This window comes from Siphateles boraxobius, unplaced genomic scaffold, assembly GCF_051911475.1.
Source record: "Siphateles boraxobius isolate OS27281-9 unplaced genomic scaffold, OSU_SipBor_1 16, whole genome shotgun sequence".
NCBI classification, from domain to species: Eukaryota; Metazoa; Chordata; class Actinopteri; order Cypriniformes; family Leuciscidae; genus Siphateles; species Siphateles boraxobius.
In genome coordinates, this window is record NW_027508766.1 from 19173797 (window position 1) to 19201190 (window position 27394).

The window sequence follows — 27394 nt, forward strand, 5'->3', positions numbered from 1 at the left end:
AGTCCATTCTGAAATGCATAAATGAACTAACTCAGCGAATACTTGCCACACAGACATGAGAGAAATGTCTTTAGAAAATTTGAAGAGTCTACTTTTAAATGAAGTAATTCATATAAAAAAATTTATATTTTCTGTTTACGTAATCCATATGAAACCAACGTGAGGTTCAGTTTCTCAAGTCTAGCTCATTATTTCTAATGTGACCACACCCACGTGGTGCGCAGTCTTTGACATGCAAATTGTCCATGTGTGAGGCACGCAAACTTGTTAAGGCCCCCATTACCTCAGCAAACAAAGCAACAGCTTCATCATTCCTTTCATCAAGTTTGGAAGGGGCACTGTGCGAAATAAGCGCTTGCATTTTTCCCAAAAATAAACGTTAAAGGGACAATGTGTAGTTTTTTAGGTATTTTATTATCTAAAATCAATATTTTTATTCATAAATGTGTCCTCAATGGTGTACAAATACCTCTGCCAAGTATCTGACTTATCCACGTAAACGAAGAATTTATTATCTTTATATACAATGTGACGGGTAGGTCCACGGAGGCTTCCATGTATTTCCGCCATCTTGAAAAACTATAATAGCAGAGAGGGTCAAAAAGTACTAGGCCAACGCGTTTCCACAACACAACGTTTTCATTCAGAGCCAGCGTCACGTAACTGAAAGCAGCAGAAACGGAGGAGCAGAGCAATGAGAAGCGCTTGTCACTGCCCCAGCAAGTTTAAAAGGCTGCATTGCACTGTTATTTTTAATGGCGGACCATACATATGCAGAGCCACAGGAGAAGAAATCCTCGTCGCCAAAAAAAGTCCAAAATTGAACGTAAAAGGAAACTTGACCGGAGATTACAAAAATTTAAAACTCGACGAAGTGCTATTAGAAGACATCCCGTCATAGCTTTTTGGTACATAACAGCTACCATAGATGCAACACGCATTTAAAAAAGTGAGGAACTGAAGAGCACAATTCGTTTGAATGCAAAATACAATTTCACCGCTAGATGGGAGAAATTCCTACACAATGTCCCTTTAAGGGGTCACTGGCAGACAGCTCTTCCACAGGCGGCATTTAATACGGTCATGATTTTCATCCAAAACCTCAGAATGTATGAATGAACCCAGTGTAATGGATACTTTGCAATTTTAATAAGAGTGAATACATCTTCACAAGCCAGGGGAAATTCAGGGATGTTTTAGCATGTGTTATGAAGGCTGTGAGTGTCTTTCTGAGAGTAGCTGTACACACACAGACTGTGGGAATTAAACGACATGAATTGCATCTAGAGCAGAGGTGTTTTTCATGTGCAGGCAGTGGCGGATCTAGAAAATTTTAAATGGGGGGGGCAAAGGGGTGGCAAGAGGTCTTGGCAGGGTGGCAGGGGCAGACGGTGGGAATCCCTATATGTGAATTGCTTTAACAAACACAAAAACAAAGTATTATTGTTTAATCATGCCATTACACACTACAAAGGTTTTTAATTCACAACAGGAATAAGCCCAGTGCAGTGTTCAAACAAAACAAAACTGTGCATCTTTTAAAAAGTAAAATTATAACAAGCAAAATGAAAATATAAAAAAACAAAGTACAATAATTGTGTCCAAGGACTTTTAGCCTTAATGGTTAGGCTCCAGCTACTTTCTTCAACTACTCTTGCCTGCAAAAGTCAATATGTGAAAACCTCTGGTTATCCTTGTATTAGGGGTGGAACGGTACACAGAAGTCACGGTTCGGTTCATACCTCGGTTCAGACATCACGGTTCGGTATGATTTCGGTACAATGGAGTGAAAAGCAAAACAAAAATGCAGAAGGCATTTTTATAAATGTCTTAAGCCTTGTATTTTTTAAATAAGTTTTATTAATAAAGGCATAGAACCAGTTTATTTGTAGTGCACTGACAATAGTTTTATATAATTTAATTAGTTTATTAATTAAATTAATAAAAAGACAAAGACCTTGCGATATGTTTGGTATGTTTGAATGAATTTAAAATTACTTTGCCATATTTCAGATCAATATATTTGTTTTTCTTAATTTTAATTAACCCTAATGTTATTCTCATCTGAATTATAAATAATTGATTTCCGTATAAAATAATAGCCTACTAGGCTACCATTAAAAACCAACTTTGAGTTTCTTTTTTTAATCAATGCAGAATGTGTAATTTAAAAGTACAACTGTCTCTGTGTGTGTGTGTGTGTGTGTGTGTGTGTGTGTGTGTGTGTGTGTGTGTGTGTGTGTGTGTGTGTGTGTGTGTGTGTGTGTGTGTGTGTGTGTGTGTGTGTGTGTGTGTGTGTGTGTGTGTGTGTGTGTGTGTTCGTTCGTCCGTGCGTGCGTGCGATTTTGGTTGGGTGATAGTTGCAATGGCGCCGTGGCCACCCCTGGCCGACTCCTGGCCACCCCAATGGCCAGTATAAATTTTAGTAGCATCGGTTATGCATTTCATAAATAAGTCAAAAATATTCTTTAGTAAAAGAAGACGGGGTATTATGTGTCGTGACGTGCTCTTTAAGTGCCAAATGGTTACAGTATACTGCTACAGCAGCTTTTTGATGTGTCTTTGCCGCGTTTTGACAAGCAGGGATGCAAACAGCGCGCTTTTCGGCGCCTCCCGCTTTTTTCACGTCAGTTTGGGTGACAAAGTCATCTGAAGTCATTCCATAGCTTAATGTGAGGGACAGAAGTCTATTTACATCATTAAAGTATACGGAAACTCGTTTTCCCTCCTCTGCGGCTGTCAATCATTCTCCATTCATATTCAAACAGCGCGCGCGCCTCTTGGATGCACGGTAAAACTCTCTCCAATATGATATATTCACATTATAATGCATGATCTGTAGATAAAAGGCTGTAGATTTGCATAAAATTACTTTATTTTGTTGGAGTTTGTTGCTGTTTTTAAACGGCACACGGTAGTGAGCAGTGTTGTGCCTGAACGCGTTCATTGAACGATAGTTCATGAACTCGTTCATATTTTGGGTGAACGTGAACTGCACATACTGTATTACTGCCTGATGAACGTTACTGTGAACTCGTTCATTCTGGTGTCTGTGAACAGCGCGCGCACAGTTTAACTTCATTCATTAGGGTGCCAGATTTCTATAGAGCCTTCCAGGCGAAACCCCGGCTAAAACACACCGTAAACAGGCCTTAATATGTAGCGGAAAAAACACCCAATCTGGCAACACCAGCCGCCAGCGTCGCAAGGCCGAATGCGTCATCAACACAAAATGCAGCAAGGAGGATCGTTTGATCATTTAAACGGGTTGTATGACAAGGTCGGTGAGGATGGGAAAAATCTTACATTTCTGTTCAAACTTTGCCCACCGATAAAATAATTGCTATCTCTAATTCATGGGTTGTGGCAATCATTTTGAAAAATAATAGCTCGCAGCAACATATGGAAAAAAAGAACTATGAATGAACTAGTTAAAAATTTTAAAGTATGAACTGAACTGAACTAGTTCGTTTTAAAATTTGTGAACTGAACTTTAACTAGTTCATGTAGAAATTGAACTTTCCCAACACTGGTAGTGAGTCGTTTAAACCCCTTAAGCTGTATCAATATTTATTGATACAGCGCAGCGCTGCACACGGTGACTCCATGTTGCTTTGAGCACATCATTTTGCACCCGCGAATCCCGCGATGCGCATACACGCTGTGTGCGTGCTGTTTTTCATGTTATCATGGGTTTGCGCACTGAAATATTATTAAAAGCCAATATATTTTGTTATACCTAGCCTGCTCAATACATTTAAAATAAGCATAATTTAATTGTATATTATTTCTTTGTAGTGTATATATGCACTTCTGAATTCTTGACATTAATATATAAATATAAAATTGTGAAATGTATGATTGCCTGATTGAATTTTATAAGAGAACTAATAGTAATTTGTTTCTATTAACATATTTAGATTTTATAAAATTACTGTGCACATTTTTTCAAGAATTACTTTTTGCTGCTGATTTATACACTCATTAAGTTTATTAAAAATTCATAATACATTTATGTAATATTTAAAGGTGTTAACTGTAATCTTACACTGCAAAATAATAACTTAAAAAGGATTAAATTCATCACAATTATGTAAGTATCTTGAAATATGCCGCGGGGCGAGGGCCCATATATATATATATATATATATATATATATATATATATATATATATATATATATATATATCATATCTGTATAATATATATCATTATATATAATATAATATATATTAGTAGGGCCCTACCAATATCATTAGTAACATTAAATATAACACAATAAACCAAAGTATATCAGTAGGAGTTTCCTTAAGTTTTTCTGATAGTTTTCTACAGGCCGGTTTGCTACAACAGTAGAATAAAATTCTGAAATTATGGTTTATAGTTTTGGTGTGCCACCCCAAGATTTTAAGTGGCCCCATCTGGCCACCCCTATGAAAAATTTCTGGAGGCGCCACTGGATAGTTGTAGGTTACAGTTTGACAAGAGAGTGTGACAAAAGCACAATGTTGTGTTTTATTGCGAGTGTACACAAATGTAAACACTTTGCAGTTTGAATTATATGTTTACGGAGTATGCTTTTGTTTCCACTGTTCGATCGCGCTCGCGCCTCTCTCTCTCTCTCTCTCTCTCTCTCTCTCTCTCTCTCTCTCTCTCTCTCTCACACACACACAAACACACACGCACGCACACACACATACACACACACACACACACACAGTTCGATCGCGCCCGCGCCTCTCTCTCTCTCTCTCTCTCTCTCTCTCTCTCTCTCTCTCTCTCTCTCTCTCTCTCTCTCTCTCTCACACACACACACACACACAGTTCGATCGCGCCCGCGCCTCTCCCTCTCTCGCGCACGTACATACACAGTTCAGCATTGCAATATTGACATCGCAGTCTGTTCAATATGCTGCGTTCAGACCAAACACATTTTATCGCTATTTAAAGTTTTATTTATTTTTATACCGTGTAGGCCTATTCTACGTGTAAATTCGTGCACCGAACAATTGGATTTGCTTAGCTAATCAAATGATCGATCTCCTAACTGGCACTGTATTGTGTGTTGTAACTAACGGCGACCATCAGTAAACGTTATTGATACAAACAATTTATATTTTTTATTAAGCTGTTCTTGTCTTTACAAAAATCAAATTAGGCTAATCAAAGGGAAGAGTGCTCTTACAAATCACGAGGGAGCGATTTGACCGCTGATTTTGGCCAACGTAATGGACTCGCTGTTTTTGCTGATGCTGGATCGTTAAACGTGTGTTTGACTACACCTGGGAAACTCACTTCACCTTCAGAGGCTCTGGGGCAGCTCAGTCTCTCCAGTCGGGTTGCAGGGCCACCGCACCGCAGCAGACTCGCTGTGTGTGTGTGTGTGTGAGTGTGAGAGCCAGACTGAGCGAACGCCGCTCTGCACGACACGTTTGAATCAGGGACGTACTAAGTATTTGAGGGATAGGGGGAGGGATTTAATAAAAATTAAATTGTTCAATTTTGGTAAATGTATGTTTAGTTCACTGTTTTGAGAAGCTTGCGAGTTGTTTTTACAAGTAAATTTTTTGGATCATCAAAGTTAGGGGGGCAGCTAGAGGGGGCAAGGCTCTAGAGTGGGGGGGCACCTGTGCACCATGTATTCAAATGTAAATCTCATTCTTAAAACATAACTAAACTGTATCAGCAATGAAAATACAGTGTTTGCTTGTGTATATGTTCATGACAGATAGAAAGCGAGAAAGATCAAATTCTCAAAATATTAAAAGGAGGTGGGAGAAAAAACTAGATTTGCATTTCCAGAAGGATTGCATTTTCCTATCATTTGCAATTTGTTTATTTGTTCTTATTTTATTACTGAATGTTTACTTAAGTTTCAAATAAACCCTTCTTGTGCTGTGTGTAAAATATTGCACCAAAAAATTCCAGTATTGTGACAACATTACTTCCTAACAGTCATCATGTCAAGCATGAATAATAACGAAATAAATCAATAAATTGCATCACTTTTTCAGGGGTTTTCTCAGCAGTGTTGAAATATAAGAACAACATGATCAAAATCTATTTTCTTCTAAATTAGAAAGTTTTTCTACCAAAAGAGACTATGTACTTGATATTTTTTATGTTTTTAGGTATGCTCAACAGAGAGCTGGCATAATACTTATATAAAGCTTGAATGATCGGGAGGTAAGAGAAGAGAGAGGAGATGAGAACCCCTGCGTTGAGAGCACTCCACATTGCTGCTCTCAGATCCTCCCCACCCTTCTTTCTCCTTTCTTCCTCTTGACTGGCCTGAATCATTCATCATGCCCCGGTGGAGTAAAGACAGACCGGAGGTCCAATTGGCTGAGCCGAGTGGTGTGTGGTCTGTAATGGTGTGCTCTGATTGGTTAACAATCTGAGGGCAGAGTTAAGAGGCCCCCAGTTACCAGCTGGGTAGGGCAGGGCAGGGCATGTCTTCGGCCATGACAACACACACACTACACACATGCACACACAAGCTCCTTGGTGAACAAAGGACCAAAAGGCAGAGTGTATGAGCCAGGGCTGAGTGACCTCAGAGATCTAATCATGCATTTCATGTTAAAATAAATCAATCTCAGAACTGCACAAATAACAGCCACTTTGTGTTTTTTCAGTCAAAAATGATTTTACCTTCCATTTATATATATTTTTTATTTTTTATTTAATCCATTTCCACTGGGACTACATGAATCATTTTCACTGATGTTTATTTAAAATTGCATAAACTGGGCAGGGATTAGCTGTTCTCAGTATGCTTTGTATAGGACTGTATTGAGAGAGTGAATATTGAAATTAATGTGTTTTTATATTTTAAGTGTTCGTTTGTGTATGTGTTTATTTTGTATGTGTTCATGAAACAAGTTCATGTTTAATGGTCAGTAATTGGACTGGATGATACGATGATAAATATTGTGGATAGGGCTGCATGCTTTTATGGAAGAATATTAATGCCAAATGTGTTTGAAACAAAAAAGCTTGTTGAATTGCACCAATTTAAAAATATATGCATCGCATTAACCATGCTTGCATTTTAATGCACTAGCTATAATTGTTATGGGCTGAAATTCAACATAGTCGTATATTTAAGCTGTGAATATTTCAATTAAAAATATTTCACACACAATTTCATTATTAACAATTCAATAATCCATATTCACCTTTCAGATTTCACTTCCAAAATATTCAGTCTGTTTAAAAATACAACCTATTATATTCAACAGGCAATTTTCGGTCATTTTATTTCACTTTACAAATTTGCTTCCACAAATTCAGTGGTTCAAATTCAACAGAAAATTCACCACTGCACATCCAGGAACTGCAGGAATACCAGTAGAATGCCCATGCATGATCTCCATCTGCTGGTAGTCCACGCATGTGCGTGTTGACAAAGACCAGAGCAAGAGCAAGGTAGAGAGACTCATTCATTCACAAAAACTGATTTTCAGAAATGGAGCAAGCGGTATATGTGATGATTATTAGAGCCAGTATACATGCGGAAAACCTGATAAAGACACAAAAGTTGTGTTTGCGTTTAATTCAATTTCTTCACTGTCACTTTCCCTGTGTATGTGCAGCTTTCTCTACCGTGAACTAGATTATAATGTTATTCCCCTATGCTGAGGTACAGATCAAACATTACATCTGAGGTAGACATATTTCTCTCGGTTGTTTAGTTTCCTTAAAGGGGTGGTAAAACACGATTTCACTTTTCTAACTTTAGTTACTGTGTAATGTTGCTGTTTGAGCATAAACATCTGCAAAGTTACAGCGCTCAAAGTTCAAAGCAAACGGAGATATTTGCTTTTAAAGAAGTCAATTTCTAAGTACTACAGCAAACAGGACTACACTACTTTTGGACTACACGACATTCCTCCAGGGTTGCTGACGTCAGCAACCCCAATAAACCCCTCCTCCGAGAATACGAAATAAGGTGGACGAGGCCATTTTATATTGCGTTGGGGAAGAGTTATTGTGGTATAGGAGTGTTGTTGCCGCCACAATGTCATTGAAACGCTGTTATTTTCATCAGTGCCCGGATTGCAGGTCCACTTTGTTCAGCCTTCCTAGGGTCGCGGGAGTTAATTGGTTAATTGGTTAAATGGTTAATTATTACCCAAATCTCGCTCTCTGTGCTGCACATTTTACGGAGGAAAGCTTCCACAATCTTGGCGAGTTCAATGCAGGATTCGCACAACGGCTTGTGCTGAAAGATGGAGCAGTTCCAACTTTAAGAACAGAAGCTGTGGTTTACGAGCCACAATCTGTAAGTATGATTTATTTTTCGTCGATGTGTTTTCCTGTAATAGTTCATATTGTTAATTGTACGTTGTAGCAAGGAAGTAAACAAATGACAACGCTGTTTGGCTCTGCAAACCAGCTTGTTAAATGCTCATTCATACGTAACGTTATCCGACAAACACCTAACGTTACAAACTTTTTTTAAATCTCAACAGCGAAGTTGGAATTAGAGTAAATTATTCTTTGATTAGAGCTTTTATGTATTGTTTATCACTTGTTTATATACAGGCATGCAAAACATGGTTCTGTGTTTGATTTGGCTACTGTAGTAAATCCAATGTTTAGTGTTCGTTTTGGGTTATAGTTCTGTCTACAGATATTTGGCTACAATCGATCTAAAAATACAAAAGTAACCGTGCCATACAGTCAGTAACGATCACTTTAGATCCGCAGTCTTTACTCAAAAAAAATCCCTTTGAGGACTGTAGTATAATTTGTTAGAACGATTATATGAAATTCTTGTTTATGAAGCTTATTTTTAGTAATACTATAATTAGTACAATTAAATAACAGCGTATCTAAAAAGTAATGAGACAACAAAAAACAAACCTTTCTGAAATGTCATTTAACAGCCGTTCTTGAACAGGTTCTGCTCGATCATCTTCACTAACATTCTCTGGGTCCGATTCGGGCTCAAATTGGTATGGTTTTATTGACGCCATCGTTTATAATACACCAAAGCACAAATTAGGCTACCGGTAAAGGTACGGGGCGTGACGCACTAGTCGGTTAGTGAATCACAACACACTGGGCCAGCTAACCAATCTGAGCCCATTGCGTAGTTTTGAGGGACTGGCTTCATAGAACCCGGAAACCATCAGACCGTTTTTACAAGGAGGGACAGAGCAGTGTAGAATAAAGGTAAAATATATGAAAAATAATGCAATTTTTTTAAAACCAAGCATGAACACATGTTACAGTGCACCCCACAAACACAATCAAGCCTTTGACAAATGTGTTTTACCACCCCTTTAACTTTATATCACTGCACTGTACTGCAGCACTGGGGGTTCCCTCAATATGTCAAACTACAGGATTCCCCCACGCATATAAAATTCTTAAAGTATCTAAATGGATTAATACAGTGATATAAAATACCAAACTCGCAGCCTATAGTGGATGTAGGCTATAGGCTACAGCCAAGCAGATGGACTCAGAATATGAAAATAGCGGGAAAAGTTTCAAGCTAAGTGTTTCCCAGTGACATACTGGCATAAAGTTGACTTGACATTGGACTTTCGATATTCGCAAACTTGGGGACCGTCTCTAAAGTTACATTAGTATTCACGTTTCTGACTTCAATAGCATTTGAAGAGAATGACATACAGTCATAAAACCAACTGTAGTGTTCAGGTAGGTATCAGGCATAATGCACAATGCACTTTTTAGAATCTTGATATTTAATCAAATAAACTGTCAAATCATGTGTACATATAAGAAGTATTTTACTTCCTGTAAACACAAAATATAACAATTTAAAGCTCTATAGCATTTGAAAAGAATGACTTTAAAGTGTTTATGTAGCTGTCAGGTAGGATGCACAACTTTTAGTTGTTAATATATATATTAAAGAGAAAAAATAGCAATATTTACACATGATTTGACACAGGATTAGTTTATTTTGCATTAAAATGCAAGCATGGTTAATGCAATGCATATTTTTTTCAATTAGTGCAATTCAACACGCTTTTTTGTTTAAAACACATTTGGCATTAATATTCTTCCATATGCTTTTTCTTCCCAGAAAGAACATTAAATATGACTGTTGTTGTATAATTTTCCAGTTTTAAATATAATTCAAATTGATTTAACCATTATCATATTCAATATCTCATATCACATTATTTAACAAGTTAATCGCATATTGCATTTTTCTTTAATATTGTGCAATGAGAAGGATGTTAATAATTATAAAAGCCATAATAAATTGATTTATTTCAGAGATTTATCCTGAGGTACAGTAAAGATTATGTAGACATCTTTGTGTTGTGCATAGACTTAAAATCTTTTTTTAGGGTGACTGATATCAAGCTTAACAGTTTCTCTTACGAGAGGTTCTCTCGTATTAAGTAAGTTTATCTTACGCTACAGGAAAGATTCATCTTCTCGAGATATTGAAGGCAAAAAATTATCCTTAATTTTGTATTCCTTGTCAACGCAGTGCAGCAGCTAGCAGACCTAGAGCAGGCCATCTCACGTGCTCATTGGCTGCCCTGTGGGCAACTGCTGCAGCCTACCAGTGAGCCCGGCGTGACGTCACGCCCAATGAAGGGCGCCCGCGCCTTCATAGCATCACAGCCCGCCAGAATGGGCGTGGCTTAGCATATTAAAGTAGGGGCTGTGGGCTGACTTCCCTGATTTTTCGTCTCTTCAGGGAGCTCTTCGCATCGCTGGATCTGAGAGAAGCCACCGCCGCCGTCGAACAAGCGAAACAGCCAGCTTAGGACAGCGCTGAGGAAGCCGGCAGTCTTCGCCACCTTCAGCCATCCGTGCGAGCTACGCTATCCGGCGACATATCCTTTTATCTCTATATTCTGTGTTCTACACTTCCTAAAAGAGCAGCGAGACGTCTTTTTCAAGATGTCTCGCACTTCCTATGGCTCGTGCAGAGACGCTCAGCATTGGAGACCTCCCATCTGCGCTCTCTGCCTGGGCCAGGAACACGCAGCCTCGCCCTCTCGATGGAGGATGCGAGCCCTGCGGGCTCGAATCGAAGTCTTTAACCACAGCGCTGCGCGGCTAGCTCTCTTTACGTTACAAGAGAGTTTCCCCGCCCTCGCGCCCCCGTTTCGCGCTTCATGCATGACCCGGACGGGCATCATCTGTGTCACATATAGGTCCCGTGCCCATTACTAGTGCGCGCGCCCTCATACAAACACTGTTCCCAGTTCTGCTCGACCAACGAGCAAGCGGCTAGCTCTCTTTACGTTACAAGAGAGCTACCCCGCCCTCGCGTCGCCGTTCGCACGTCATGCAGAGCCCGCGCGCCGCGCTTTCGGCTCCGGTTCAGTTTCACAAGCCCGCAAATGGCGGCGATCTGAACCCGAATGCCATTCGCCCCCTAGCGGCTCACATAGCTGCGTGGGAAACTATCCCAGGGATTTCAGAATGGGTGCTGAGCACAATAAAGCAGGGCTATACACTTCAATTCATTCGCCGTCCCCCGCGCTTTCAAGCCCGGACCGCGACGATAGTGAATGCGGAAGTAGCACACCTACTTCACGCAGAAATAGCAAAGCTGCTGTGCAAAGGGGCTATAGAAAAGGTACCGCCTTCTCTGAGCGAGTCAGGTTTTTACAGCCGATATTTTCTCGTACCCAAGAAGGACCGAGCCTTCAGAACTATCCTAGATCTGAGACATTTGAACAATTGCTTGCGAAAAGACCGTTCAAAATGCTTACGACCAGGAAAATCCTCGCGCATGTTCGCCCGAGGGACTGGTTTATTTCTCTAGATCTGAAGGATGCCTATTTTCAGATTCAGATAACACCCCGTCACAGGCAATTTTTGCTCCAACGCTGGTTGAAAGCTCGCGCATCCCGCCGAGCCTGGGTTTCTGGCGGCCAGAAAATCAGAGTGACTCAGACCGTCATAGCGGCTCTGCAGCCCTGGTTAGTAGCCGACTGGTACCAGCAGGGAGTGATGATGGGAACCATCTCTTATCAGACGTGTCCGACTCGGGTTGGGGCGCGCTGTTCGAGGGCAGACCGGTCTTCGGCCAGTGGTCAGACCAAGAGAAGTGTTTTCACATAAACTGTCTGGAAATGATAGCGGTCGAGAACGCGCTGAAGCGCTTCCTCCCGTTCATACAGGACCAACATGTTCTTGTCCGCTCGGACAACATGTCTGTGCTATCCTATGTAAACCGTCAGGGCGGTGTCAGATCCAGAAATCTCTGCAATCTGACGGAACGCCTCCTTATTTGGTCCTGTAGCGTAAGCTAAACTCACGCAATACGAGAGAACCTCTCGTAAGAGAAAAATACTCAGTTACTAACGTAACCTCGGTTCTCTCTAGAGAGGGAACGAGTATTGCGTAACCGGCCGTGCTCGCGCCACGAGCGACTTCGCTTCAGTCGACAAAAAAGCCAGGGAAGTCAGCCTACAGCCCCTACTTTTATACGCTAAGCCACGCCCATTCTGGCGGGCTGTGATGCTATAAAGGCGCGGGCGCCCTTCATTGGGCGTGACGTCACGCCGGGCTCACTGGTAGGCTGCAGCAGTTACCCGCAGGGCAGCCAAAGAGCACGCGAGATGGCCTGCTCTAGGTCTGCTAGCTGCTGCACTGCGTTGACAATGAATACAAAATTAAGGATAATTTTTTGGCTTCAAAATCTCGAGAAGATGAATCTTTCCCGTAGCGCAAGCTAAACTTAGGCAATACTCGTTCCCTCTCTAGAGAGAACCGAGGTTACGTTAGTGACTGAGTATCGTTTCCATGGATTCATGCGTTTCCAGAAACCAAACAGGTGCTGGATCTGTTGCACTCGCTAACACATTTAAAGCAGGACAGGACTGGAGCAAGAGACTCAAGGGGAAGTAGTACACCACTATCAAATCACTGCAGCATTATGTAAGAGCAAATGTCTCCACTAACCTCTGAACAGCTTTACTACAAGAGTTTACTCTAATGGGTCACTCTTATCTCTCTCTCTGTCTTAGAGGCCTTGCCTCTCTGAGGCCTTGCTTTCTTTGACATGGAAATACGTTTATAACAGAAATTGAAGTTATAATTGTAATTGAAAGTGAAACTGACACTGTTTTTTTCATGTTTAATACTGTAAAGTATCTACTGTAAAAGTGCTATATAAATAAGACTGGAGTGGTGAATTGCAGAGCTCGCACAAACATAAAACGTTTCTATGATCAGGTGCTCAGCGCTATTATTTTTGTTGTGCGTTTATTTTGTTATTGAGAGGAAACTTCACAGTCAATATTTACTTATTCATCTATATACTACTCTCAGCAGTGTGGGTGGCATCGAGATGTTCACTAATAGTATACCGCAGGCTCCATATTTCAAACTTTTTTTGTACCCCTAAGTAGGGCTGAGCGATTAAACAATAACAATAATTATCACAATGTCATTTTCCACAATAAAATTATAACAAAAGTTTGATACGTGTTCATTATACTGTTTATGCTGTAATTCATGTTGAGCATTGCGTGTTGTACTGGTGCCAGTACCAATTTGCCTGACTGATGATAGGCGCTGTTGTGTATGAAAAACATTAAACGGCAAAGCGCTCCAAAAGTGGAACTAAACAGAGCTGCTCGTTTGCACTGCACGCCACACAAAACATTTATCAGCTTTGCTCAAAACACACCACAGTGTGAGCTTAGAGCGAATGCTTCCTCTCTGACCATCTCAAACACACAACCACTAAACAGCGCTGTGAGGTCCAGTAAAAAGCGTTCCAGTTTGGTTCTCCCAAACAAATCAAATGATTTGTGATTTAAACTAGTTCAAAGCCAGATAAAACATCACTGACATTCTCACCAACACTGGCGAGGAAAACAGGAGAAACATTTAGCCACAACAAGTTAGAAGTTACAGTTAGAAGTCACAACAAGTTACAGTTAGAAGGCTTTTCAATCCAAAAGTTGCCAACATTTAACATGATTTACTGTAGTAACACTAACTGAAAATATGATATTGTGGCAGAAATGTGAAATATTCATATCCATTTTCTTTTATATTAATATAGACATTAAATGTATTAAAAGAGTTATGGAATATAATTACAGTATTTTTTTGTTTTGGTTTGTTAGTAAGCTATAGAATTTTATGAGCCCTTGTATTATACTAAATTACTTTAGGCTACTGTTTTTCATAACAAATACTATAGAAGCAATATAGTTACTTTTTAGCATGGTAGTGAGGTGAAATACATGGTTTTATTGTTTGCATAATCCAAATACTATGTAAGACCAAATTTTACCCTATAAAAATGAGGTTGTTACAATTATTTTACAGATGTTACTGTTCACTTATTAATGAACATAAATTTATATCTACATCTTTATATCTGTATCTGTACTCGTGTACTGCATTTTTGGGGAATGTTTACTGCAAACTTAATTATTTACTTGAAGAGCTTAACTGAAGATCTCATCAGGGCAGAAAGAGAGTCACACATATCTCAAACATCATACATGAATGCCTCTCTTAAAAAACTGTGTTGGCTGGAAATGGTGTGTCTTGTTCTTCTGCAGTATGAGTGAGCATAAAAGCAACTCACTCCCAGCTTCAACTATACACTTTACAGCTCTACATAAAACCCAGGAAAGCCAATTTGTGTAAAGACTTTACTGCAAACCGGCATCCATGAAAACGGAGCTTAAACAAAATGAAGGCTGACATGGCCACAGTACACAGACTAAACACTGAGACAGTGCTGTTTTCAACTGTGCTTAACATTAATAATAAGTAATGTTCCTTGAGCACCAGATCAGCATAACTGACACATTCTGAAGGATCGTGTGACACTGAAGACTGGAGTAATGACTGCTGGAAATTCAGCTTTGCCATCACAGGAATAAATTACATATTCAAATATATTCAAATAGAAAATAGTTATAGTCTTCTTGTCTTTGAAATGGTAAATACTGTAATAAAATTAATAGACTACTGTAATAAAATTAATACCGTTATATTTTATATATCTGTTTCACGTCAAGTCTATAAAAAACACTCTCCTTAAATACATGTTTTTAGACCCTTGACCCCTGCGCACCTTTTAAACTTCTGTCAAGAGCCTCTCCAGTCTGGAGGATTACAGACTCGTCAAACACCTGACATCCATCTTTAGTACTGCACTTGACTAGATGCTTTGGTAAATGGCACTAGCACATTATGTCCACTTTCTTATAAGCTGGTTTGCTGAGAAAACGTAAATGTCGATGTACTGATGTCCCTCCTGTAGTAGTAGATGTGTTACCTCTCTCTTTCTCTCTCATGTAACAGATCTTGTCTAATGCTCATCCACAGTCACAAGAGAAGCTGTGCTCAATAGATCTGTGTGCCTCTGAAACAAATTTGTTAAAGGTGAAGTAAAATGCCTAATTGAAATTTGGTCGCACAAACATATTTCGGAAAAACTGTCCAAAACACAAATACCAACGACAGCTACAAAGAAAGCCAAATAAGCAAAGAAAGCAAAATAAGCCTGCAAAGCTGTTGTTTACCTATTCTGACAGATGACTGATACCATGAGGCGCGGAATCTCAGAACATAAATGGGTGCACTCTGACCAATGAGATGACAGTTTACTCGCATGTGACTTGTATTAACAAATTTTGGACCATTTAGAATGTTGCTTTGAAAAAAGCAAACTAAATCAAGAAGAAATTGCAACATAGCAACAATTTTAATCCTTGTTTCAGAACAAAGCAAACCATATGAAAATGCCCTAAAGGATGCTAAAGATGGCTATATAGTGCATCTTACTCAGATTATTCTATGGGCAGAATTATGATAAGAATGTGTCTTTTTTACAAAAGGTGTTACTAAACAAATTTGAAATTTTTGCCGCCAAGTGATAAAACTGCCGAAAAAATGGAAGGGGCCTGAGGCACATCCAATGACCAGAATATCTTAGAGATGAAGGGATAGTTCACCCAAAAAATTTAATTCTGTCATTTACTCACCATCATGTTGTTCTAAACCTATATGCATTTTTTTCTTCTGCTGAACACAAAAGAAAATATTTTTGAAGAATTGTGATTAGAGGTCGACATACTGATTGTTTTTTTGACACATGTGACTGTACGCTGCACCGAGTGGGACACTTCAGATGTGGAAAGTTAAAAAAATTGTATATATATACAGTACATGTTTTCATATCAATATTAAGTAATTCATTTGTTGACTCGATGCTGTATTAGTGGAGAACAGCAGTTTGTTTGGCAACAAGGCTGAGAGGACACTAACATAATTACCTCAAGCAGTTAAAAAACAATGTGACAATGTGTGTGTAAAAATCAGGGGCGTAGAATTTAGTAGGGACGCTAGGGACGTGTCCCTACCAATATCCAGTGACACTGATTTGTCCCTAGCAATAATTTCGATCAAAAATGCAAATATTTTTATATATAACCACTGTTGCCATTGTGTTTTGCGTAGTTCTTATTTTATTTTAGTCCCGCCTCCTGAACACACATTGCTAAACTGATTGGCTTTGTGTTTTCTTTCTAACTTGTGAGAGGCTGTAGCTACATTTGATTGTGCGAAGCGGCAATGCACCTCGAAGGAAACCTCCTCGATGCGGTAAACTAGGGAGTAATCTACAGTTCTGTGCACAAACATACGGGGCAAATCGCGTCAAATGATTCGGGGACAGCTCCGTTTTTACAATATAATGTCACGTGTGACAATCGCAGGATAAGTGGCAAACATTGCTCTTAGGAGACTGAAAACATGGTTCAGAACAATGGCACAAGTTGTTGTGTGTTATGTCCAACAGGACAAACTGGACAGTAAGGATGTGAAAACAAATATGCTAACAGTTAATTTCTGTTAACGGGATAGTTTCCTTAAAAAGTGAAAATTCTGTCATCATTAAGTTGTTTCACACCAGTTTCTTTCTTCTGCTGACCACAAAAAAAGTTATTTTGAACAATGTTGGTAACTAGACAGTTCATGGGCTCCATTGACTTCCATAGTATTTTTTTTTTCTTACTATGGAAGTCAATAGGGTCCATCAACTGTCTGGTTACCAACATTCTTCAAAATATCTTCCTTATTGTTCAGTAGAAGAAGGAAATTTATAAGGGTCTAAAACAACTTGTGGGAGAGACAGAATTTTCATGTGGGTGAACTATTCCCTTAACTAACCTTCTAATGACAGATGCAGACATGTGTTTGGCTTCTTCAAAAAGCAAGGAACAAGACCGCATTGCACTATTGCACTGCACTATGAACGGAGGAAAGTTCAGTCTCTGTTAAACTCCCTTCTTGTCTTTAATAGTTGTCCTAACATTACAGAATTCATTAACGTATTGTTAAGGTCAATATAGACTAAAAACCTTAATATTATCCTATTAATTTCCTGATTCCTCAGCTTCTGGGAATGTCCCCACCAATCTCAAAACCAAACCTGCGCCCTTGGTAAAAAATACATGCAAGTCTGACCCAAATGTATGCATTAATTTATATCCAGCTGGTCACTTTCATGTATTCGTTAGCCAATTAAGTTGTATATTTAAAGCATGTGACGCGAGAAAGCAAATTGAAACGTTCATGCAGCCTACAGAAAGATATAAACAAATCAGAAACACATCTGATTTCAGTTCTTTAAAATTTTAACACATTATTTTGTGTACACTCACAGCTACGTACATAATCATCTTCTTTTATGTTCTACAGAAGAAAGTCAGTAATACAGGTTAATGAATGACATAATGGTGAGTAAATGATTCAGAATTTATATTTTTAGGTGGACTATCCCTTTAAGGGTGGGCTCTTTTCTGCCAGTAATCAACAATCTAGCAACCACAATATAACAGTATTACAAAGAAATAATACAATATAACAATATAACACTATTATAAAAAAATATGCACGTGCGTGCGTGCGTGTTAAATCTGACACAAAACAGGACTTCAAAAAGAGATGCAGATTTACAGGAAGTGACAGGAGGAGGGATCATCTCAGTGAGGGAGAATAATCCCATGAGACGCATGTTCTACCAGCCGCATTCAGTCTAACAAAGAGAGTTTGACCACAGCTGCTGGATCTGAACACACACACACTTCACATCAATGTCTGACTAAGTTTACTGCCTCTCAACAACTCTGAAAAGAGGAAACCATGACAACAGAGCAGTAGAGCAGGCAGGAGATGATATCAGCGAGGCAACTGGAGAAAATGCTGTGAGGAGGTGGAAGAGAGATCCATAGAAATAAACTGAATATATGGCTTTAATAACTAGATTGAATCCATTTACATTCCAGAGACTGAAATGAATAGATAAACAAACTGATGAAGAGAATTTTATGTTTTCGGAAGACAAAAAATTCTGGCAAAGTTAATCCTCCATTGGCATGTTATGAAAACATCAAATACAATATATACCACTGTAAATGTATTCTCACTAATATTGATATTAGCCCCTATGGAAAGATCACGTCATTTGAAATGTACATCTTTTATTAAGCAAAAAGCTTTTTAATGTTTAATAACACCCATAAATTATTTATTGGCTGTACTTTTTAACAAGGCCATACCTTCAGCACTGAACAAAAAAGGTTCAAGGAACAATGAAAACCGTATCAGTCAAAGCTAACCCAGAAACACTGTTATTGTTATAGAAGCGGTTATTGAGGCTTGTTACTTTGTTAATGAGTTGTTGGATAATTTGTTAGAGACTGAACAGAAAATATCTACATATCAGGGGCTGAAATGTCTCTGTGCTCTCTTGCTCTTTTGTTCTCTTAAATTCTCCCTTTCTCTATTTGAATTAGGTGAAGTGTGCTTAAAGCATGACCAGAAGAATGAATTCGTTTTACCAAAGTAGAGAAAAATAAGTGAAATAGAGTAACATAACAAACATGCAAATGGAATAAATAGAATTTGTTTTATATTCACAAGAGTAAAAAAACAATAGTATTAAATGAAACAAAACGAAACAAGAAATAAAGCACAAAAGCAAATTATATTTATAAAAATATTTAATATTTATTAAAAGATAATTTAAAGAGAAATTAGTGCTGGGCATCCAAAATAGTTTGTGTGTGTGTTTACATAATATGTGTGTGAATGTACTGTGTATAATTATTTTGAATATATAAATACATACACATGCATGTATATATTTAAGAAAAAAATGTTATTTATATATAATATAAATGATGTATAAATATATACAGTATATACATGCAAATATTTATTAAATATATAGATGCATATATACTGTATTTATTTATACAAAATAATTATAAACAGTATACACAAAAGTGCAGAGTGAGGTCCTTGTACACTGAGTCCAAAATTTGCGTTTTTTCGTATTCGTCATTCGGTTGCTCTGAATTGTCTGAATTGTCAAGACACCTCTAAAAATGCTTGCTATGGATGCGAAAAACGCAGAAAATCGAACCCGATCCAAATGTTTTTATGACGGACGAAAGTTTCGGAGGAGGTATGTAAATGTGATTGACACAACGTGTCACAACAATCTCATATAATTTAGTGTGAAATTATGGGGTGGTGGGGGGGGGGGGGGGTGTTTGTGGAGGATTAGTCTTTTCCTGGTTAACTGCCCAATACATCTCCTTAGTAAATGAAACTAGCTCTCCCTCACATATACCCCCCAAGCCCCCCCACCCCCTCCCCCTCCCTCTAGTGTGATCTGCGCGTTTCTGCCAGTCTTTTCTCCATTTAACGTTCTCTGAAAGCCCTTTATGTAATTCAACCTTACAGCCAGAGCAAATGAACGGCAGACTAAACAACCACAACAAGTGCATCTCCTCGGCCTAGCATTACACACAAACCCCTGCTGACAGCTTCTGACCACATGACTTCCACCCAGAGATAAAGAGCCCATCAACACAACATTTGAATATTCATGAGAACAGCATGTACTTTGGGTCTCAAACAAACAAATTTGGAATAAAATCACTGTTCACCACGAAAATTTTGTATATTTTTAATAAGTGCATGGAAATGGTACCTTGAGAAAAATGAGAGTGAGGAAAGAAGGAAGAAAGGGATGAGAGAAGAAAACCAAAAGGTAGAGAATGACGAGAAAACAGGGATGAGAGATGGAAGAAAGGAAAAGAGGTAAGAGGAGGAAAAGAGAAGCTAGAAAAAGTAAAAGAAGAAAGAGGAATAAAAAAGAAAATGGAAGGAGAAGAGCAGGAAGACGGGGATAAAAGTAGGAAGAAAGGGAAAAGAGAAGATATAGAAAGATGCGAAAAGAAAAGGTAGAAAACAAGAGAAAACAGGGATGACAAGGGAAAAAGATGAAATATGACGGAATGAGACTTTTTACTTAACATAAAAGTACATAAGTGGTATTATACCACAGTGACCTATTAAGATAAGAATACCACTGAACAGTACTTTGATACCATGGTACTATTTAACTACCATATTCATGTATCATTGTACTTGTTTAAAAAGGGCTGACAGACGTCACAGAACAAACACCGATACTAAACAAACACAACATGCTCGAGAGGCTCATTCACATACAGTAAAATATAACATTATAAGCACAGGCAAATTCAGCAAAACTCTCACACGTGAGTAGAGATGCTAGAACGAGGAAAGATGATGTATACGTACTGCTGTAGAGAGTGTTTATCCAGGAGAGCCTGGGCAGCTCGCGAGTGCTCAGGTGCTCCATCCCCCCGCCTGCCGTCTCCTCCAGTGCTGTGTCTCCTCCGATCTCTTCCCTTAAACTATCTCTCTCTTTACTCGCCCACAACTCGTCTGATCTCCTTAGTGATGGAGGGAAATGGACATATCTGAGTTTGAGATACAGAGCCGCTATGTGTTGCCGAGGAGAGATCGACGTGTCAGTTCGTACTACAGCTTCTCACATGTAATACAGGCTGGAGCCGCTCGCTGCCAACGGTTGCTATGGGAAGGAGAGGCACTCCTCCCCCCTCTCTATCTCTATCTCTCTCTCTAGCGCACTCATTCACTCTCATTCAATCCCCTTTTCTTCAGTCCACTGCCTCAATTTTGTAATTTCATTCACTCTTATTAGGGGCTAAGCACTGAAAGTGCTGAAGTTGCACTCATGTTTATGCTAATAACTTTTGAACCTTAACGGTTAGAAACAAAATTTTTCCCATCTGATTCCTTGGCTCAAGATGATTCAATTGCACCCTATGACGTCATTTTCCGTCATGAAAATGTTTCAATCTTCAGACCATGCCGACAAAAAGTTATGGAATTCAAGTTGATTCGTCAAACCGTTCTCGAATACTCTCAAACTAATTTTACATAGCGCTTGCGAAAACAAACTTAAAGGGGAAATGAAGCAGTCAGTCAAGTTTACATGATATAAAAGATGGATTTCCACTATAATCAAAAATTATATAAGAAACATGACAAATGTTAACATATAAAAGAAACACCGTTATATGCTTCTTGGCAAGGGCGCCGAGAGATACATACAAAGATGCATGTAAGCTGGTCGAACCAGCAAACAACTATGATTCCACAGGACGATACATTCGATTTAATTTCATTCAGGTAAGTAAATTCCAACCAAACAGATTATTACGCCACGATAGCACGATCCATCTGCTGTCAAGACGCTGATCTTGACCATGTATTGCAACCATGGTGTTGATAAGAGACAGGAATATGATGGCAGACATCGCGAGACATCGTTTCCATGTGCAGTTTGTTAACGTTAGACGTCGTCTTTTTGTCTGGTACTAATAAAGTTCACTAGCTAAACACTAAGTTAGCGTTAGCTAGTTCATGCTTACAGCTGTTAGCTAACAATGACTGTACCTAACGTTAGTTGTTTGCTGGTTCGACCAGCTTACATGCATCTTTCACTGTATTTTACTGAACTCAGCACAGAGCAAACCCACCCTGTGACGTCACCGGTTATAATACTGCACAATGGCGGCGCCCTTGCCACGAAAGATATAACGGTGTTTCTTTTATATGTTAACATTTGTCATGTTTCTTATATAATCTTTGATTATAGTGGAAATCCATCTTGTAAATCATGTAAACTTGACTGACTGCTTCATTTCCCCTTTAAGGCTGTATCTCCGCTAGGGCTGGGCGATATGACGATATTATCGTATATCAACGATGTCTCAAGTATCGCGATGTCAATTACAACAGTCTGTTTCCAGACGATAATCGTCAATATCAAAAAATGACAATTTACATAGCCCTAGTTATACACATACTTATTCACATGCTATAACATGAATGAAATATTTTTATAGGCTAGTTAGTAGGATTAGGAATAGAAAATCGATTATTCTTGATAGTGTTCTTTAAGCGAAAGACGAAAGACTTCTGCATGCGCGCTGTTTTCTGAGCTGCGCACTCATACAAAGCGCGCAAAGAGCCACCTCTCACTAGCCGCGTTTCCATTACCCTTCAGATTGCGCAAATTGAAATTGAGAATTGAAAATACGCCCAATGGAAACATGTAAATTTCGCGAAAACTCCCATTTATCGCCAAAAAGTTTTTACGCTCGCAATGAGGTGGTTTTTCAGGCAATTTGAAAAAGAAATATTTTGCAAAACTGCAATGGAACCAGTTTTTATGCATTTACAGGTCACCTGAGGTAGATGACGCAGTATGTTTGGACAGAGTACGAGACAGTTCTCTATTAAATTCATAAAAGACAAAAGAATTACAGGAATACTGGATTCTAAACCTCAAAGAAATGCCACAATCAAGACTTCGAAGCAGATATGAGGGAGAAACACCTAAGTATAAGGGTCTTTCCTTACCATTAATGCTTGGATAACACACATACGTCTCCTTTGATTAATAATAATGGCCAGTGCAGTGGCTGGGATATACGTAAACCTACCAACATCAGTAATCGTAATTTTTGGAATGACTTATCCCAAGAGGAAAAAAATTACGTTTTAGTCACATAACATCAGTTAATGGAAACGCCGTCATTTCGCAATAGTTTTTTGTCAACATTTAGAAAAAAAACGCAAAAGTTTTGCGTTCCTTTTTGTGTATCCTGATACTGCCAGCACAGCAGATCCCGCGGCCCGACCCAGCACACAAAGAGTGACATCCCGCGGCCCGACTCCGCACACAAAGAGCGACATCTCCCAGCCCATCTTGAGGATTATGAAGTCCAGTTCCCTGCACACCTCCACTCAGCTCCACCCCCCGCTGATGCCTTTTCACAGAGACATTCTAGATATTCCACTAGGTCCATTTCCTCTGGTACAGCCTCTAACACTACATCCAGTTCACGCCACAGTGCATCAAGTAGAAATCCAAGACACGCCCTCTCTGATGTCCAAGCTGCATTGCTAGAGTAGAGATTAAAGGCTCTTGAACTAGAGGAACTACAACACCAGATCGAAGAGGACACTACAGCAGGTGAAGAATGTCAGAGACTTGATGACCAAGCCAGAGAAGCACTCAAAGCCAGAGAAGCATTGGCTAAACAAACCGCTACACGACGGCGTCTCAAGAAAGTACAAAATGAGCTTGAGGTTGCCAAGCTATCACGTCACTTCTTAAACAGGACACCTATGATGTTAGCAAATCACAAATCACAATCTAGCATTACCAGTAAATCACCTGAAGCACTACCTGAAGCAAGCCCACCTCAACAGAAGGCTGCTAAAAGTGATATTTTCATATCATCTGACCAGGAAATGCAGGGACACGCTCTCTCTCTCTCTCTCATATCATGCCTTGGGCAACAAGGAACCCCCATAACAAAACCCTAAAAAGACATCCCTGTACCCCCCAAACCCCACCCTCACATACACAGACAAGGGTTGTAATAAGTCAGACTGAACAACTTAAATTAGGACACAAAGGTATCCTTGGAGGATTCCCCCCAACCTCTCACACCAAGATGCCGGCACTAAACCCAAGACAAAGAACACAATCCACACACACACACGTACAGTATACTCGCTCAATACAGATTCATAAACACTAAACAGTGCATCTCAGAGTATCCACTTAAACACTCAAGATCTATATGTGCACAAACTCATAAACACTTATGTCTCGCCAGAGGTCGTTTGAAGTCAGACTTTTAGAAAGGCCCCCAAAGACCCCAAATCAAAGCGCTGTCTCTTGCCAAGTGTGTGCGCGTGCGTGCGTGAGTGTGTGTGTGTGTGTGTGTGTGTGTGTGTGTGTGTGTGTGTGTGTGTGGCCACTCGTGGCAGAGATAAGCAGCAGTTCATTAAATATGGATCTGACATTACACACACACACAGCTCTTTGTTTCTGATGAAGGCCACCAGGGGGCTCGTGATAGAGATGGGCTTCACAAATAACAATAAGATTGCACACTAGACTAAAAAAAAAAAAGAAACTTTAATTAATCTGATTAGTGTAGGGGTGTGTGATACCGTCTACGATAATATCATGATTGTTGTTTTAATGATGTGCGATCTAAAATTTAGTAGGCCCTCACATTGCAAAAACACACAGAGAGTTGCACGGATACACTACGTGATGTAGTCTAGTAGGTTAGACTACAGTGTGCTGGCGCATTTAGAGCACATTTAATCGATTTAAATGCATTTAGAATGGCCTCAATATTCAAGTAAAGCAGCAAAAATTCCTCTAGATGTCTTTTATATAATTGAATAGAGTTAATCACTATTACAAGAAGAGTGCCATTTTTTTGCAAATATCACCATGATTACAAATGTGATACTGATTTTATACAATCGGTCAATAATAAACAAGTTAATATTTAGTGACTTACATTTTAGACACAATATTGCCAACGAAAATGTTCCAAACAAAACCACAGGAATGTTTTGCGTCTCTGAGCAACACACGGCTGTGAATGAACGCATCGTTTGCATAAACGAATCAATGACTCACTCATTAAGACAGTCAAATCAAAGCCACTAGAGGGCAAGCCTGCAACCTATTGCCAGGGGTGTGAAGTAACGAATTACAAATACTCACGTTACTGTAATTAAGTAGTTTTTTTCAGAAATTTTACTTTTTTGAGTAGTTTAAAAATTGTGTAATTTTACTTTTACTTGAGTACATTTTAAGTGATGTATCGGTACTTTTTCTCCGCTATTTTCCTTCTGTTTGTGGTCGTTACTCGTTACATATGCTTGTTTTAGCCTAATTTCATTTTATTTTTATCCATCAACGTGATTGGATTGAGTAATCGGTCTCGTGACTGTCATCAAATCAAATTAAGCATAGAAAACTTTAACCGCCTATTCCTGCTGTTACTCGTGACTGCTGTGGAAGTGCATTCTTCACGCATCAATTCAATCCAGATATCAGCGTCTTCCTCTAATATGCTAAAGGTACATTTCACATTTCTGCTTAATATGATATTTATATAGGCAGGCCTGTCTAAATGGCCAAACATTTGGTCTGAGGTTGGGGGTATTGCGTGACGAGTTCATAATGCGGTGAATTCCCGCTCCATTTACTTCACAATCACATTATAGAGTGAAAGTGAAAAGTGAAAGTGACACGTGATGGCCAAGTATAGTAACCCATACTTGGAATTTGACCTCTGCATTTAACCCATCCAAGTAAGTGCACACACATTAGGAGCAGAGTAGTGAGTAGTGAACACACACACACACTGCAAACGTGGATACACACACCCGGAGCAGCGGGCAGCCTTGAGTGGCGCCCGGGGAGCGATTGGGGGTTAGATGCCTTGCTCAAGGACACCTCAGTCATATTCCTGCCGGTACTGGAATCGAACCAGCAACCTTTGAGTCACCAGTCCAACTCTGTTACCATTAGGCCATGACTGATAGAGAGACGCGCGTCACGATCTGTGCACTGCCGCGTCTCGCGCTCGCCATGCCGCCAGATTCAGAATCAGTGCGCTCTATGAACCATGGCGTTAACTTGAACTGCATTTATTCTGTCAGTCTGTGACTAACGTTACAGCTCGTTAATAAACAACGTTTTTTGATTGATCCATTATACGATCCGTCTTCATTTGGCAAGTGCACTTGCGCAAAAACATTTTTCATGTTGAACTTTTGTTTTTTTGTGTGTGGATGCTGCTGATAAAACAGCTTCGCCGAGACTACAAAGAGACATGCGTGTGTGTGTGTTTGTGTGTGTTTGTTTGTTTCTTTTGTAAAAGTTTCCTGGATATAACTTCCCTATTTAATGCACAATTTTCCTTACAAATTATATTATCAGCAGCATTACAATGTGAGTAAATGTAGCCGTGTAAAATGTAAGGGATGATGCCACTCTTCTAGAACAATGTGGATTTACGTTTAAATTCTAACATATTTAATAGCATGGAATTAAAGTGTGTAATTAGTGTTGGCTCACTATCTTAGCCTTTTTCAGTGCATTAGGTGAGGTAATCTGATAATATTAGTGATTCTCATTTATCAAAACACTAACATTGGTACCGTTTTGCAGAGAAATTGGGTATTTTTTAATCTCTCTATTTAACCCATCTCATGGTGTGTGATGCTGAACTATCATATGAGTTTCTAAAGCTTTTTGAATTCTTTGCACAGTTATGAATATTGATATTTTATGTGCAACAATAGCATGCTCAGGCCCAGTTTCTTTTCGCCTAATTTTAAATGCTTTCCCCCCCCCCCAAATAATATGATTTAAATGGTGATGAGTGTACTGATTTGATGCATTTTAAAAAGATGGATGATATGTATTCTTCAATCCTTCTGACAAAGAAGAAAATATAATGTGAATTACAGTATGTGCAATTTTTTTTAATTTATAAATTGTAGTGCACAGTGTTTATTATAAGGGGTAGAATCCGCAGCTCAGTACTCACTACTCACTACTCATGAGTACTTTTAAATAAGCTACTTTTTTACTCTTACTCAAGTAGTTTTTTGGACAAGTACTTTTTACTCTACTCACACTACATTTTTTGGAATGTAATGGTACTTTTACTTGAGTATGTTTTTTCATTACTCTTTCCACCACTGCCTATTGCCAAAAAAAAGAGTAACGGCTGATCCTAACGCTCGGCTGTGGCGGTACGCAGGTAAGGAGACCACAGGCTGTGGTCAATGGAGAAGAATGGAGAAGAAGCTTCACTATACTGAATAAACCGCTGAAATAGCTTATTTAATGAATCATTTAATGCCTGTCCACTAATCTTCAACATGTTTTACGCCAAACAATACTTTTGTTGGGAACGATATGTAGATTTTACTATGATAAAAGGTTATTTTATAAGAGAAGGCAAAGAAGGGAAAGTCGGGACAGGTAAGACTCATTTACGGCATTACCATAATATTTAATAGTAATATTGAGTGACATTGTAGGTTATATTGTCTAAAGAAAGTAGAAAATACAGATGTTTTCTTTCTTTGGCTTTCAGGTTTTACGAGTTATGATAAGACTTGAATTGTAATGACTATTATAACTGCATGTATGCATACG

General features: G+C 39.0%; 1 protein-coding gene across 4 annotated transcripts in view; it reads right to left on the reverse strand.

The window, feature by feature from the left end:
• The window catches only part of abr (ABR activator of RhoGEF and GTPase), a 320646-nt gene that overhangs the window by 226674 nt on the left and 66578 nt on the right, over positions 1-27394 (reverse strand). For 2 of the 4 annotated variants that reach the window (XM_077231907.1, XM_077231906.1), the window contains exon 1: positions 20608-21049. The exons of the other annotated variants lie outside the window; for them this stretch is intronic. In XM_077231907.1, the coding sequence (XP_077088022.1) occupies positions 20608-20668 (61 nt within the window). In that variant the 5' untranslated portion in view covers positions 20669-21049. Of the gene's footprint in view, positions 1-20607; positions 21050-27394 lie in introns of those variants that run through there. 4 annotated transcript variants of the gene reach the window in all.